The 14,311-nt window shown below is 43.4% G+C and overlaps 1 protein-coding gene across 1 annotated transcript in view; it reads right to left on the reverse strand.

The window, feature by feature from the left end:
- Positions 1-5,435: 5,435 nt before the first annotated feature.
- kcnt1b (potassium sodium-activated channel subfamily T member 1b) overlaps positions 5,436-14,311 on the reverse strand; it is a gene marked incomplete at both ends in the record, with an annotated part of 81,377 nt that continues 72,501 nt past the window's right edge. Inside the window, 8 exons of the mRNA XM_080499952.1 lie at positions 5,436-5,556; positions 6,590-6,674; positions 10,174-10,224; positions 10,473-10,535; positions 12,448-12,745; positions 13,428-13,448; positions 13,938-14,066; positions 14,147-14,230. Coding sequence (XP_080356078.1) covers positions 5,436-5,556; positions 6,590-6,674; positions 10,174-10,224; positions 10,473-10,535; positions 12,448-12,745; positions 13,428-13,448; positions 13,938-14,066; positions 14,147-14,230 — 852 coding nt within the window. The remainder of the gene's footprint in view (positions 5,557-6,589; positions 6,675-10,173; positions 10,225-10,472; positions 10,536-12,447; positions 12,746-13,427; positions 13,449-13,937; positions 14,067-14,146; positions 14,231-14,311) is intronic.

Raw genomic sequence — 14,311 nt, forward strand, 5'->3', positions numbered from 1 at the left:
CTCCTGCTGGTGGTGGTGCTGCTGCTGCTCTCTGTTCTCGCCACGATGCGCAGAAAGAAACGCAGCATCAAGTCGGTCTCGCCTTCAAGTCCGAGAGAAGAGAAGAAGAAAGTGGAAGAAGACAGCCGGTCGATCCCGTCTCCAGGAGGCTGTGAGGACGGAGACCCAGAGGAGCCCGACAGGACCGAGACCAGGTCTTTCAGTTTAGTCCGAGCTAAGTCTGCACACGCCGTCATCCTCACGTCTCCCTTTTGTCCTGCACCGAGGAATCAAGTCACTTTTCAAATGGAAGCGGAATCAAAAGAGGGATCAGACCTGGAGGAGAGGAATCACATGTCAGGAATAACAGTGAGAGAGAATCTCACAAACATCACTGACATGAAACCTCAGTGTGAGAGACAAGAGGACGAGAAGCTGCAGCCTCAGTGTCTTTGTCCCAACGGTGACGTGGTTCCTTATCTCAGCATCGGAACCCAACCGAGCAACCGTCAGCCCGGCCGGGGTCCAGGTAGGGGAGCACAGGGAGGAAAGGTGATGGGGAGGGTCTCCACCTGGCCTCCGACTGCAGTCCAGTGGCAGGCCAGGTGTAAACTGAAGGAGCAGGAAGACGCCACCTTCTGGGTGTCACATAGAAATGAGAAGTTCTCCAATGGAGAGGGGGAAATTGTGGAGCCTCCTCCTGCTCCCGATCGCTCCAAGACGCCTCCCTCCACCGAAACCCACCCCGAGCTTGACTCGACGTCAGAGGAGCAGGAGGAGAACCCCGACATTGTCCGGGACATGATCCAGGAGTGGATCGCAGCGATTCCATCGGTCTTTGTGGCAGATGCCCACACCAACGCAACACTGGAGCAGGAGAAGAACCAGGACCAGGAAACCATGGCACCAGAAACCAGTAGAAAAACTCCAAGTGAGAACCTGGAGAAACCCGGTGCAACCGCGAATCCTGTGCAGCACAGCGGCGAGATCGACAGCAAGACCAACCTGAGGAGGAAACCGAAGCCACCGGGAGCCTCCAGACTGCCGCCGCGGACCAGAGCTGCTGGGTCCAAGGCACCTTCGGGGGGAGCTTCACCCGACGACGAGACGCTGCTGTCGGGCAACGAGTACGTCTGCATGGACCTGCTGCATGAAGTGGTTCAGAACAACGGGCGCTGGACCAGAGACCGCTGGAAACAGGTCCACGCCAACAGGCAGCGACGCTAGAGTGAGTGACTGAGTGAAACAAGATTCATCCAACTCACTCAGGTGGTTTTGATGTGATGTCATCACACTCTGTGTACATGTTTATAGTGGAGGATCATCTATCATAATGTTATGATATGATTATATGATATATTAGGCTGAATAAAAGTTCCCATGTGATCATTCTTCCATCAGAACTAACAAATGTCTGGTTTAACGTCCACAATGGTGAAAACAAAGTCACAAAACAATTAAGAAACTAATATATTTAATTCCTAAGACCTTTACAACTATAATATGCGTTTCTAATTTCAAACTGCAATAAAAATACATCTTTTTTTTTTGTTTATATAATGGCTTCATCACCATTTACAATTGAACAAACTGTTGTTAATGAGTTTTAAAAACTTAAATTCAATTAAACTACATTATCATCATAGAATCATAGATATATTATTTGTGTAATTTCATATTGCAACTGTTGCATTGACATTATTGTTTGTTTATAGATTTCTAAGTAAGATTTCAAGTATTCAACTTTTTTTTTGTAAAGGGTCATCTCAGAAGTATATAAAAGTGAGAATTACAGTTAAAAAGAAACCTTCAATTGAAGGTTGAAATATGCGAAATAACACATTTGTAATTGTTATAACAGTCGAGGTAAATTCGTCTCAACGAAATGTGTATAGTTCTGCTGTGTTCATTAAAAATGAGGATACAAACAATAATTCATTGTCTTGTGGTGTTTGCTGAGGGAGATAAAGTGGAGACGAGAGATTACATTTAGGTGTGAAATATCCTCACACTGAGGAGGAAGCAGGCAAAGAAAAACATCTGGCCTCGTTCATGATGTCTGGCTGCATGCAGCATTTATTTGTTCATATTTTATATGTGGAGAAGAACACTTCTCATAAGAAATAGTACAAAATGGACCAACCCCTGTCTGACAATGACTCGGAAACAGAACAAAAAAAAAAAGTGGAGGTAAACAGAATTAATAGGTAGGCTTCTGCTAACACCGAGACGACATGCATGTTCCATTCATATAAATACACAGTATCAAATAATGGCTCCAACCTGCAAGCGGTGGGTTATGTTTGACCGTTAGGCTGAAGTGTCCCAGACATGGATCCTTCTGGGCAAGCTTTGTATTGTCAAAACATGCTTTTAGTTTTCAGTTTATTTTTTATTTTTTTGCTTTTTTCAGTGTGACGTTATAAGTCGAGAATGTCTCAGGAGTGATGGGTTAATCAGAAGTAAGGACCTGGGAATGGGGGGGGCGATGGCAGATCAACACACTGACTTGAGTCCTCCGTCGTGGTCCTGTCCTGTAAACACACTTCTGATGGGCCCATTCAGCTCAGCAAACATCCGATTTCATTCTCTCGGGAAAATACTTGGAAATAACAAAAGAAGAGCGGTTCCGTCTCGGATAATTTCAGACTCCTCGGCGACGTGTGATAAAGAGAACGGGCACACGGCGAAGAAGCTCCACAAACATCAGGAAAAAGCAAAACGATGAGTTACTGCACGGGGCTGTTGTCAGGAATGATTAAACACTGTCCTACGGATTCAGATTAAAGGGTCATGCTGTTAATGCTCTTTGACATCCCAACAGAGCTTAGTGCAAAATTGTTCAAGTCCTCCCCTTCTGGTTTTCCCACCCATATAAGACACCGAGACAAAACAACTAAAACGATGATTTAAAAAAAAAAAGGAATTTACAGAGCCAAAGCTGAGAAATGAGAACCGATACTGATACACAAACTGCGCACTTCCTATTCACCTCCTCCCCAAAAAATACATTGGAGGATGGAAAAGAGACTTTCACAACTGTGCCTGTTCGTTTCTGTGCAAACTTTTCTTCAACAGAGTCATGAAACTGGAAGATCACCAGAAACAGATTAACCTGAATTCATGAATTCAAGTTAGTGGAATGATAATACTGACCTGATCTCTCTGACTCACCGACTTCATCGTGATCATTATACATCTGCTATCAAAGAGTTAGTGAGGGTCCCTGTAAATATTTGATTGTATTGTTAGGAAGAGACACCACTCTCAAACATGAGGAGTAAATATGACGATAACGCTCAGCACCAATACCAGAAGCACGGGAAAAATAAAGTCCTAAATAATAAAGTGCTTTGCCACTTTAGTTTTTGCAATATGGAATTTAACAAATGCTAAGATATGCATCGACCTTTGCAAATATTTCTTCATAAAATAAAAATACTCCTGTTTAAAAGTGGTTGTGCATGCTAAGTGTTTCAGCTTCTCAGAATCACATTAAGGTGTAAAAACATCTAAAACCTCCCAGACATTATTAACCAATAGTAAAGTTACTGTGATTTAACCTTCTGGATTTTCAGAGTTTACTCACACAAACTTGAGTTTACGTTACAAATCAGTGATTAAAGTGGTTACTATGGTTACTTGGCTTTTGTACAACCAACATTTTCTACCTCTGATTGAGCAAGGATTGTTTTAAACTGATCCGAATAGCCAATCAGGAGCAGAGCAGAGGGACACGATCCACACTCAGGAGGATTTGAAGAAAATAGCCTCTCAACAAAAGTTTGTCCAATAAATAAGTGCGAAAATGTATGTGCAGGTTTTAAATGATAAACTCATTTTGGCTCCATAGTTCCAGATTCATGAGAGTGGTGTTAAACCGAACATCTTAAATCCCCACAAACATCACTATATAACTTCCTTCTCAACAATCTTCGATAAAGACAGAAATAAAACAAGTTTAACGAAGACAAATAAAACTGAGTGACATAATAAAATGTAAAGGAACTGCGTTAAATTATAACAAACTCAGATCACATTAATTTTTGAAATGCTAACTTGGACCTTTTTTTTTGGTTTTAAAAAAAAGGTCATTGACTCAGCATATTTTATTATTTTAACATTTAAAGAATATTTTTATGAACTCGGTGTGAAAAACGTGTTAAAAAAAGCTCAAAAAAATTATTTATATCTCTTACTAAATAGTAAAAATGTGAATTAAAATTTTTTTTAATTTCCTCCGCAAAAATCCTTGTTTTCTTGCTTTCTTGTGAAATTCATGACCGTATTTACTTGCATGCATTTCCTATTTATAAACAGATTTTTTTTCCACAAGTATTGATCACAACTAAATTAAGGTGTGTGTTTCCATTTGTGGACGTTTAAAAAAGAGAATCATACAAAATTAAAATAATACATAGGAATAAATACATGACATGAAACAAAAGCTGCAACAAAGAAGCAAATTTCAACCAGAACATATTTTCCTGAATAAAAGCCTACAGTTATTTTTAAACAATTTTTTTTTCAGATCATTATGTTTGAGTGATTTTTTTTTTTTTTTTTGGCAGTTTGGATCCTCCACAGCTGGCACATAATGCACAAATAATCCAACCATATTTACAAAGCAATAGAGTAAACAGAATGGCACATACAGGTGCAGACACACTTCAGGGTGCCCCCCCCCACCCCCCCAGTGGTGAAATAAATAAAGATTATTACGATATACAACTGGAAGTACAACAAAAGTCTGTTTCCAAAAAACACAAGCATATTATAGAAAGAAATGCTCAAAGTGCCAGCTCGGCATGTCCGCTTCACACGTGACAAGTTTGTAAAAAAAAAAAAAAGTTTGTGCTCATAAACAAAATAAAAGTCTGAGAGAATAATTAAAAGGTAATAAATTAAGAAGTGCACATTGTCATGGAATCTGGTGGCTGTTTCGGGGGGGGGGGAGCAGGCTCAGCGGAAGGAGGCCTGTAGGGAAGGGGAGGGCAGGACCCCCCCCTCTCTGGTGGGGTGAGTTGGACTTCTTGTACGTGCACACACACACACACACACACACACACACACACACACACACACACACACACACACACACACACACACACACACACACCCCTCCTGGCAGCGGTCTGGACCTCGGGGTTCCTGTGGTGTTAGTACGGCGGTGGATGACGAGGCACTCTTCATGCATCCTCCTGTAGCAGCTTGGTAGGAATGGAAGGGGGTGGAGCCTCTCTGGAGGGGGGGGCTCTCCGGGGGGGCGGCTGTACAGATCCCCAGTGTTTGTGGTGTGGCGCACATTAGAGATGGACAGCTGTTCGAAACCCGAGTTGATACACAATGAGGCCCGGGAGAGGTTGTGTTTTCTATCTTTTAAGGGTCAGGGTGTGTAGGACTTGGGCAGGGTGGGGGTGGGGGGGGGGGGGGGGGGGGGGGGGTGTGTTGTTGGTTTAAAGGTGAGTCTCATCTCTGGTCTCTGTGCCAAAGTCCTGCTGGATCCTTGTGCTGCGAGGCGGCCCCACCTGCGAGTCCTCCGGCATGTGAGCCAGCGGGTCCGAGCGGATTATGTACCTGCAGACACAGAATCCACCTCATCAGGAAACATGGAGGACGGGCCGACATGTGGCCTCCAGTCACCGGGAGGAAGCATGGAGGAGTGGTTTGCTCTCTTACCTCGCAGTGCAAAGACCTGCGTCTGATTCCAGGTCTCATTTCAAAGGAAAAATACTAGTTTGTGTATAAAGGTTTTGTATTTTGTACCTAACCTTTATGAGCAGTCAAACAGCTTCGATTTCCAGACGCGTTAATTAAAGTTAGTTTGACCCAAGATGGTATAATGATCTAGAAATAGTAAAAAAACTGAAGTTTTGACCAAAAATACATGCAATCTGACGTGATGTATTACTGTAAAAGTGATGCTATCACTTTTACAGTAATACAATTTGACTCGCCTCCATTTCTGCTTTAGAACTGACGTGACTATAAAACCACTCACAGTATATGGGGCTCTTCTTACACAGGGTGATACTCAGATTAACTGTAAGCTCACATTCATGCTGCACACTGCTCTCCTCACACCAAATACAGGATTTACGTTCAATATCAGAGAGATGATATCTGGCATTTGTTGATGGATGCGAGTTAAACTCTTCCTCTGAAACTTATGTTCAGGCTTTGCAATGAACATGTGAAATATTCATTCCATTCTTGCATTGGCACTTTAATTCCTACCAAAATATAAAACAAGAAAACTATGCATGGTCATGAAATTATCTCGAGATAATCCTCCTGTCATCACAAATCACAACCCTGTATGTCAGCAAACACTTGTTAGTACTGTGCAGTACAACACCTATTAGAAAGTGCAATTTAATTCATACTTGCATGAAAAAACAAACTGATTCTTTGTTTTTTTCTTGTAAAATATACTTTCTGAAAAAGCTGTAAGTAAATTGGCCTTGTTTTGTCTGTCCGCCTGGCACACGAGCGTATCCTAAAAATAAAGGAGACCCACTTCTCTTTGAAGGCAAACCGAGTGTGTGAAAGAAGCAGCGAGTGTGTGACGATTCGGTCGTCTGCGTCTGAAAGAAGAGGAGGCGTTTACACGATGTCGTTGAGCTCCAGCATGGTGTCGGGAGGAGGATTGATGAGCACGTAGGACAGCGTGTTCTGGTGGTCGTTCATCTCGTCTGGAGGGAAGAGACAGAGGAGACGTTCAGAGCCGCTCGGGGTCCGCCCTCGTCCTCCTCCATTATACACTTCATCAGGCAGAAATTGAGGGCCCTCCCCCCTCCCCCCCTCCCCCCACCACATCCACTGCAAAGTGTGACTCTCCCCTGTTTTCAAACTCTGTGAGCCACGAGTGGAACGGAGGAGCGAAGGTCTGCATCTAACAGACGGACAGACGCCGGTTACAACTGATCCCATAATCACCTCAACCAGCAGAGAGGGAACTCTGGTTCACTATGGCAGGGAGATTCTGCTTCCAGACGGACGTTTTCCGGCTGACTCCTCATTAATTTTCATTACTGACTATTAATTTCCTTCTAATCAGCTTCCGCTCTGTTCACATGCTCCGTCAGAAGGACCAAATCAATCCTTCAGATAAAGTATCTGCTTTTATTTTTCGATTGATGGCAAATATAAAATTCTTTGGTTCGACATGATTAGTTTCATAACAAGTTACAGAAACCTATTAAAAGTTCTCTTTTATTATTGGATTACTCAATCCAGTAAACTTTCACAGTCTTTTCCACTCGTTCAGCAGTACAGAGAACCAAAACTACCCAAAATAACAAAACTATACAATTGTAAAAAAAACATTTACGTGTTTTTACTTGTATACAATGCAATCTTTAGAAAAATAAATAAATAAATCACCGTTGGAGAATCACTGTTGCTCAGTTTGAGCATTTGGCTGTAAAAATGGAACATTTTGTAATATTTCTCCTGGTTATGACTTTGTGTGAAATACATTTCATCTGTGGAGCAGAAAATCATAATGCAGAACTTTTACAACATTATTTGCTAAAATATATACAAACTACATACACACGACCAGTCAAACGGTTGCGATTCTGCTTTTTATATTTTCATACATTGTAGATTCTCTCTGAAGGCATTAAATCTCTGAAGGAGGTTTATGTAATGAATAAAAAGTGTGAAATAATGTTTCATATTTTAGATTCCTCAAAGTCGCCACCGTTTGCTTTGTTGACGGTGCGTCAAACCGTCGGCCTCCATGAGGTCGTCACCTGAAATAGGTTTCTCCATCACGGTCCAGGCTGTGTGAGGGCAATTTGACCAAGAAAGAGAGTGATGGACGCCACATGACCCGGTCTCCACAGTCAGCTGACCTAATCCCAATCCAGACGGTTTGGGATAGCATGGCCCACAGAGTGACGGCAAAAGGACCAACAAGATTTCTGCAACTTCTATTAAACTGTTCTAAAACTAAAATATAAAACGTGTTTTGATCTATTTCACACTTTTTACGTTTAAAAAAAAAAATAATTCGAAGGGGTGTCCAGACTTTTGACAGGCAGTGTGTTTATACACACATACCGAGTCATGACTTTATTACAAGAATGCAGAAATTGAAAATAGAAATACAAACTTCCATTTTTTTATTTTAAATATCTTCAACACTGCAATTTAGAATTAGTTTTCATTTTAAAAGAGATTTAAGCAAACAATCTAGCAAACAAATGGACTCCAGCCTTACACAGAAATCTCGCTTTATTACAGATCGTTGAGAGAAAACTGACTGTTAACCTTCATGTTGCAGATGAGTCATATCACTGTGTGTGTTTGTGTGTATGTGTGTCCGTCTGCGTGCCCTCTGGCTGCGGCTCCTACTTGTGTGATGGACGGAGGAAGGGGAGAAGGGGGACGCGTGTGTGTCTCCATGACAACCCACCTGCTTGTGGCCCTTTAAAAAGCCGGGCGGGGTGGAAGAGAGAGAAGGGCTCACCGTTACTCACAGATAAAGGGGAGGCCCGCATGCTGCCTGCTGACTGGTACAGCAACCCCCCCCCACCACCACCACCCTCATCCCCCATGCGCAGCATCAGAACGGAGCCAGACATGCAGACAGCGTCCGCAAAAAAAAAAAAATAAATAATCCATCTCATTCCTTTTTCACGTCCTGCACATTCACACAGTTGAAAAACACGGCTGGTAGAGGCGTCAGGCTGCCATGCCAACGGACGACACTCAGAATCCCCTCGTCCCTGCACACACGCACGCACACACACACACACACACGCACACACACACGCACGCACGCCCTGGTGAAATGTAACACACCCACAGACACAGAGGACATGCTCCAGCATCCGTCAGACTGGACCAAACGCAGAGCGCCTCAAACCACCGGAGGAGCGGAGCAGAGCGCATTGGGAGTGTGAGAGTGGAAGAGGTCACCCTGCCGCACGGGATCTGGATCTTAACGTAGACGTGACAGTGGGTGGGGTTGTCCTCTCACCCACCAGCTGCTACTGGAGACTCGATACAGATCGGACCGCAGCCACAGGTTGAGCGCTAGTTGAGCGCAGGTCAGTCGTGGTTTCATTGTGTCTCTGCAGTCCACGCACAAACCGAGGATCCTGTGACACAAGCTTTACCTGAAATGTGTGCCTCCGGATTCATACGTTTTATCATCGCAAAAAGTATCCTACCAAGCGTTTGATGTATAAAATGTCACAAAAATAAGTCGTCATATATGATTTCCAACCGTTCTCTTGTTCCTTCAAAACTAACAATTACTGAAGGGATCACTTTTTCCTCATAAAAACCTGTTTTACAGGACATTGTGACCTTGAAATTATTATATTCTAAGCTGATTCATAGCCGTCCACACTTGTTTATATCAGCACCTCCTAAATTTGACAACTTAGCATTAAGAGAGTTTGAAAGTATGCTTTTACATGTAAACTGATCAAATGGATTAAACTCTGGACTTCAAATGTAGTAAGAACACCGCATTGAAGTTTATTTTCTCATTAATTAAACATCAAAGGGAAATTGCATTGTGTCGTTGTAGAAGTACTATGATGAAAAGTGCAAAACTATTAATAATTCAACATGTAGGAGATGTCATGTCGGAAAATCCTGTAGATCTTGTTAGATGACATCCCTGCAGCAGGGTGAGATGTTAAACTACTGGAGGTCAGTGGAAGCAAAACTTTTCATCTGGTTTATAATAAATCCATTGTGCCGGAGTGCAGAGCCACAGAACTGTCTTTCTTTCAGTGGCCGCGGTGGGAAGTCTCAATAAACTCGCAGATGTGCAGAAATAAGAGAGGAGACGGAGGTGAAGAAAGGCCACAGCAGCAACTCCTCCTCCCCGACTCCTTTATTGTCCAACACCTTTGAGACGCTTTAATCCTTTAAACTTGTGTTGTACGTCTAACCTTCCATCCACAGACATAATGCGCTCCGCTCCACTCCGAAGCCATACTCTGATGCCCTGCAGGACTCGAGCCATTTGGGACGCCACCTCACGGAAAACACAATGCAGCAAGAGACCAGACAGGGTGAAAGAGAAAGAGAGAGAAAAGAAAGAGAGAGTTCTGCTGATCTACCGCTCACTCTGGGACACACACACACACATCCACACACACACACACACACACATCCGCACACACTCATGCAGAAGAGTTGCAGTACTGTGATCAACCAGCTAACCTGCTGGCTTGGTCCCCTCTGTATACGGGTGCTCTGAAATGTCCTGCAACTCTAAGCAACGGCAGCACGGTTAACTGGGGTTCGTTTGACATGATGCAGAGATTACATATTTCAAATCATCTTTTTTTTTTTTCTTCTTCTATTTTTTTTTTAAGTGTGCTAGTTTCTGCGGGTACAATCTCAGTGCGCTACTCGTCACTGGACAAGCTCCTTTCTCCACAAGAAAGATGTCACATGTTGTTAAAAAAAAAAAAGAAAAGAAAAAGAAAAGGAGTTAATATAAAGAGCACGCAAATTACCTTGCAAATATCCTAGATTTACTCGATTCATGACATCGCTCGCAGTGAGGTTAGAAACATCCTCTACGAGCCAAAACGGGGAGCGAGGATGGAGAAGGGAAGGAGGGGGGGGGGCAGAGAAGTCAGAGAGAGGAGGAAAAAAAAAACAAGACACAGAAATCCAAAGATCAGGCAGGCAGCGAATGCATTTGCAGTTTCAGAGAGCAAAAATAAATAGAAAGTCAGAGCTAAAATGTGAAGGCGAAGCACAGAAGCCATGCAGAAGAAGAGCGGGTGCGCAGAATCACATCCAGAGCTGTTCGAGAGGAGAGCCTGAGCTGCAGGGGCTCTTCCTGGAACACGCATTTTTAATTAAACACATTGCATAACGTGCTCGCCACACATCTGGAGTGCGATTCTGCTTTTTGTTTAGTTTTTAGTTTAGTCTTTTTTCTTTTAATCAGCGTGTCGCTGGAAGGAGCGGGAGAGAAGCAAAGTGATGCAGGATGCAAAGAGTGCAGGCAATTGCAGTCTGTGCTCAAGTGCAATTGAGGCGACGCTCCAGTGCTCCTGCATCTTCATGCATGTGTCGTATCCACAAACACAGAGACGCATGGCTGTGACAGTGTGGTGACGGTGGAGTGGGGCTGGAGTGTGTGTGTGGGGGTGGGGGGGGGGGGGGGGGGGGTTGTGAAATTGATGTGTCGGGGAGGGGGAGGACACATTGACGCTTTTGAAATGTCAATGATGATGAAGTGTGATGTTGATCATCTGTACAATCAAGACTCACAGCGCCACATCATTAGAGGAAATGAGATGAGGTAAAATGACTGAAACACAGATTGGAGTGTTAAACGAATCGATGAAACGGACACGGCAGAAACACCTCGAACCGGTTGAGACGAGAATCAGTGAGAGAAGCAGAAGAATCACCTGAACTCTCGTCTAAAAGACGTCTGTCTTATATTTAATGAACATTAATGATCAGAAAATTGCATGGCTGTTCTCATGTTTACTTTGTATCATACACTAACTTCTACAACTGCTTTCAATTAACGGCAGACATATGTTTGTTTTTCTGATGGATTTTTTGAGGAGCTTTTTTTGAAGAGTTTCTTCTGCATTGAGTGCTTGCAGCTTCACACCAGCCTCATTATCTTGCTGGTTGCTGTTGTTTCAGTAGCACAAACGGAAATCTGTGAAAAACTCCTCTGCCATTTTGTTGGAACTGGTCTCTATATACATGGAATCCCACCTTTTGCTACTTCATTTTAAGTTAAAGCTGAATCTGATAGGTGTGCTCCAGCAGCCATCCAGGCAGGATTCCAAACAGGAACGCTGTATTTGCTCCTACTTTAAGTCATTATAACATCATTGCTACTTTGCTATATATATGTTAGAGCAGCAGTGACCAAACCAAGATTAATCAACAGAAAGTTGGGCAAACATTGTTGCCACATTAGAGCAATCATTGTACAGATGACACAGGCTACGATGTTACATTCCTCATGATTTCCACTGGGAGAAAACTGACGAAATCACAGAGACAATTAAAACTCCTCACAGCTGCACTGACTGCATATCACCACAGGTGGAACCAAACAGCCTTTCATAAGGATCCATGTGTTTTTCTGCCATCAACTTAAGGCTGTTGGGTTCGGCGTACAAGAACCAGGAACCTTAGAATGTCGATGTGGGACCATTTGACTCATTTCTGATTCTCCAGCTTCATTCACTGAGATGAAACTCAACCGATTGCATCTTTTCTGCTTCCCAGGCTTCTGTGATCATTGTTTTCAGCATTGCGACTCCAATCGGAGGCTAATTCTCACTATCATTCATTTTCAGATGATAGGATGGATCATGATAAAAACTAGGAGCAGTCACATGATATATTGATAATAGTAATTTGGTACAATATGTCAACCATGGAGAGAATTACATTACGTCTTATGAGATTGTACTGGAGCAGCAGGCTATCGGCTGGTCCACTCACCGTATCCCACGGTGGGCAGGCCCAGGTGCTTCATGCGGTTCTTGACCAGCTCGGACAGCTCCTGGCGCTCGGAGCGCCGGTACAGGTTGAGTCTCTGCTGCGAGATGCGCTCGGCCCGGCTGGACGGCTTGACGTTCTTCCTGCTCAGCCGCCGCGCCCACTGCATGCTCTTCTTCCTGAGCAGCGGGTGCTCCGACTGGTCGCTGGTCGTGGAGTTCCGGTGCGCCGTCTTTTCCTTCCAGGACCCCCCGCGATCGCGGTGCTCCTCGCCCTGCTCCACGTTGATGGACACCTGTGACTGGGGGACGAGGGGCAGGAGCGTAAATGCTGGAGACCCAGAGGAAGGTCTGACTTTTAACTACCATCAGGGACCATGTTGAGCTCTTCTCCTGCCCCACTGATCGCTGGTCAGAGCTGATGTTAGCATGTTGCGTTGCTATGAAGATGGAGGCCAAAACAGAAGAGAAGCAGCTTGTGGAGGGGTTTTGTGTTTTTAAACTGGAGGTAAGGTCATTAATTCAGTTTTGTGTTTTATCTCGCTCTTCATTTTGTCTCATTTGTACATTTTCTATTCAGCAAGGCTTTTCATCCTAGTGTGTTCTATGTTCACTGTACTTCAGGACTTTAAGAGCAATTTTCACAATTTAAGTTTGTTTTATTGAGAGAAATATGAAGATACAATGTAATGCAGGTGTTAAAAATTTATGTTGTAAACTTGGTAAAGCAACACAATTATTTAGATTGTAATGTGGTGTTAAACACAACAGGCTTTTTGGTGGTGATTTTTAAATTATGGCCATGACAATGTAGTCATTTTGAATTCATTCAGTCGCCTGCGTAATAAAGATCTTAAGCTTCAGAACTTTTGATATTCCCAAAAATATTCTGGAGGCATTTATTTTTTTCAACAGCAACAAAGGATATTGTACATGTAGACAAAAACTGCGGACTCAGCAAAATTAAGCACACTTGGTTCTTACCTGTGCATAACTCTCTTTGCACTGCAAAAAAAAAAAAGGAAAAGACAAACCCACATCCAAACAAGAAGAGATGCAATGAAAGATGGGAGCATTCAAAGCAAAAATAAAAAATTAACAGGCATCAAAATATGCAGAAAATAGTAAATATCTTGCATTTACTATTGTGATTCACAACTAAACAGAAATAAGTTAAACAGACGCAAACACTTTAAACAGAACAGGAGTGTGAGTTGATTTGAAGGGTGTTGTCTTTGTAAACAATCAGACTGAAGTTTATGTAGCATTTGGTCAATAAAATCAACTTGGAAACCTTAATTTCCTGGAAGTATGTGGCATGCTGTGCATGTTTATTGCAGCAGGTTAAAACAAAGTACCACCGGCCAGTCGGGCGAAAAGATTTGAAAGAGTGAAATGAGAGCACGGAGAGAGCAAAGAAGCTGGCAAGGAAGAAAATACGCAAGGAGACGTGTTAGAAAGGAGATGTTTGCAGTCCGATTGAAGTGAACTTGCCTCTGAGCCTGAGAACATGTGCGACTCTGTGCGGTAGATCCCGATGGGGATCTCGGCGCTGGAGGAGCACAGCTTCTGGAAGAGTCTGCCGTACGTCCGGATCCACAGGTCCTCCTCCGTGACCTTCATCTGGACCATCCACATTTATGTTAACGGTCTCTGCAGGTCACTTTAGAGGGAATGTGTACAACGGAGACGTTCCTACGTACAACACATAGGTAGCCCGAGCCCGGCGTGGTGTCCAGACCGAGGAGAAGCCGCGCTATGGCGATCATGTAGTCCTTGACAAACGACTGCAGACACAGGAAGTGACAGTGAAGATGCATCATGACAAACACTCACTGGACAGCAAAGAAATCAGAAGCGTCGGTCAA

The sequence above is a fragment of the Blennius ocellaris genome (assembly GCF_963422515.1).
Source record: "Blennius ocellaris genome assembly, chromosome: 7".
In the NCBI taxonomy this organism is placed as follows: Eukaryota; Metazoa; Chordata; class Actinopteri; order Blenniiformes; family Blenniidae; genus Blennius; species Blennius ocellaris.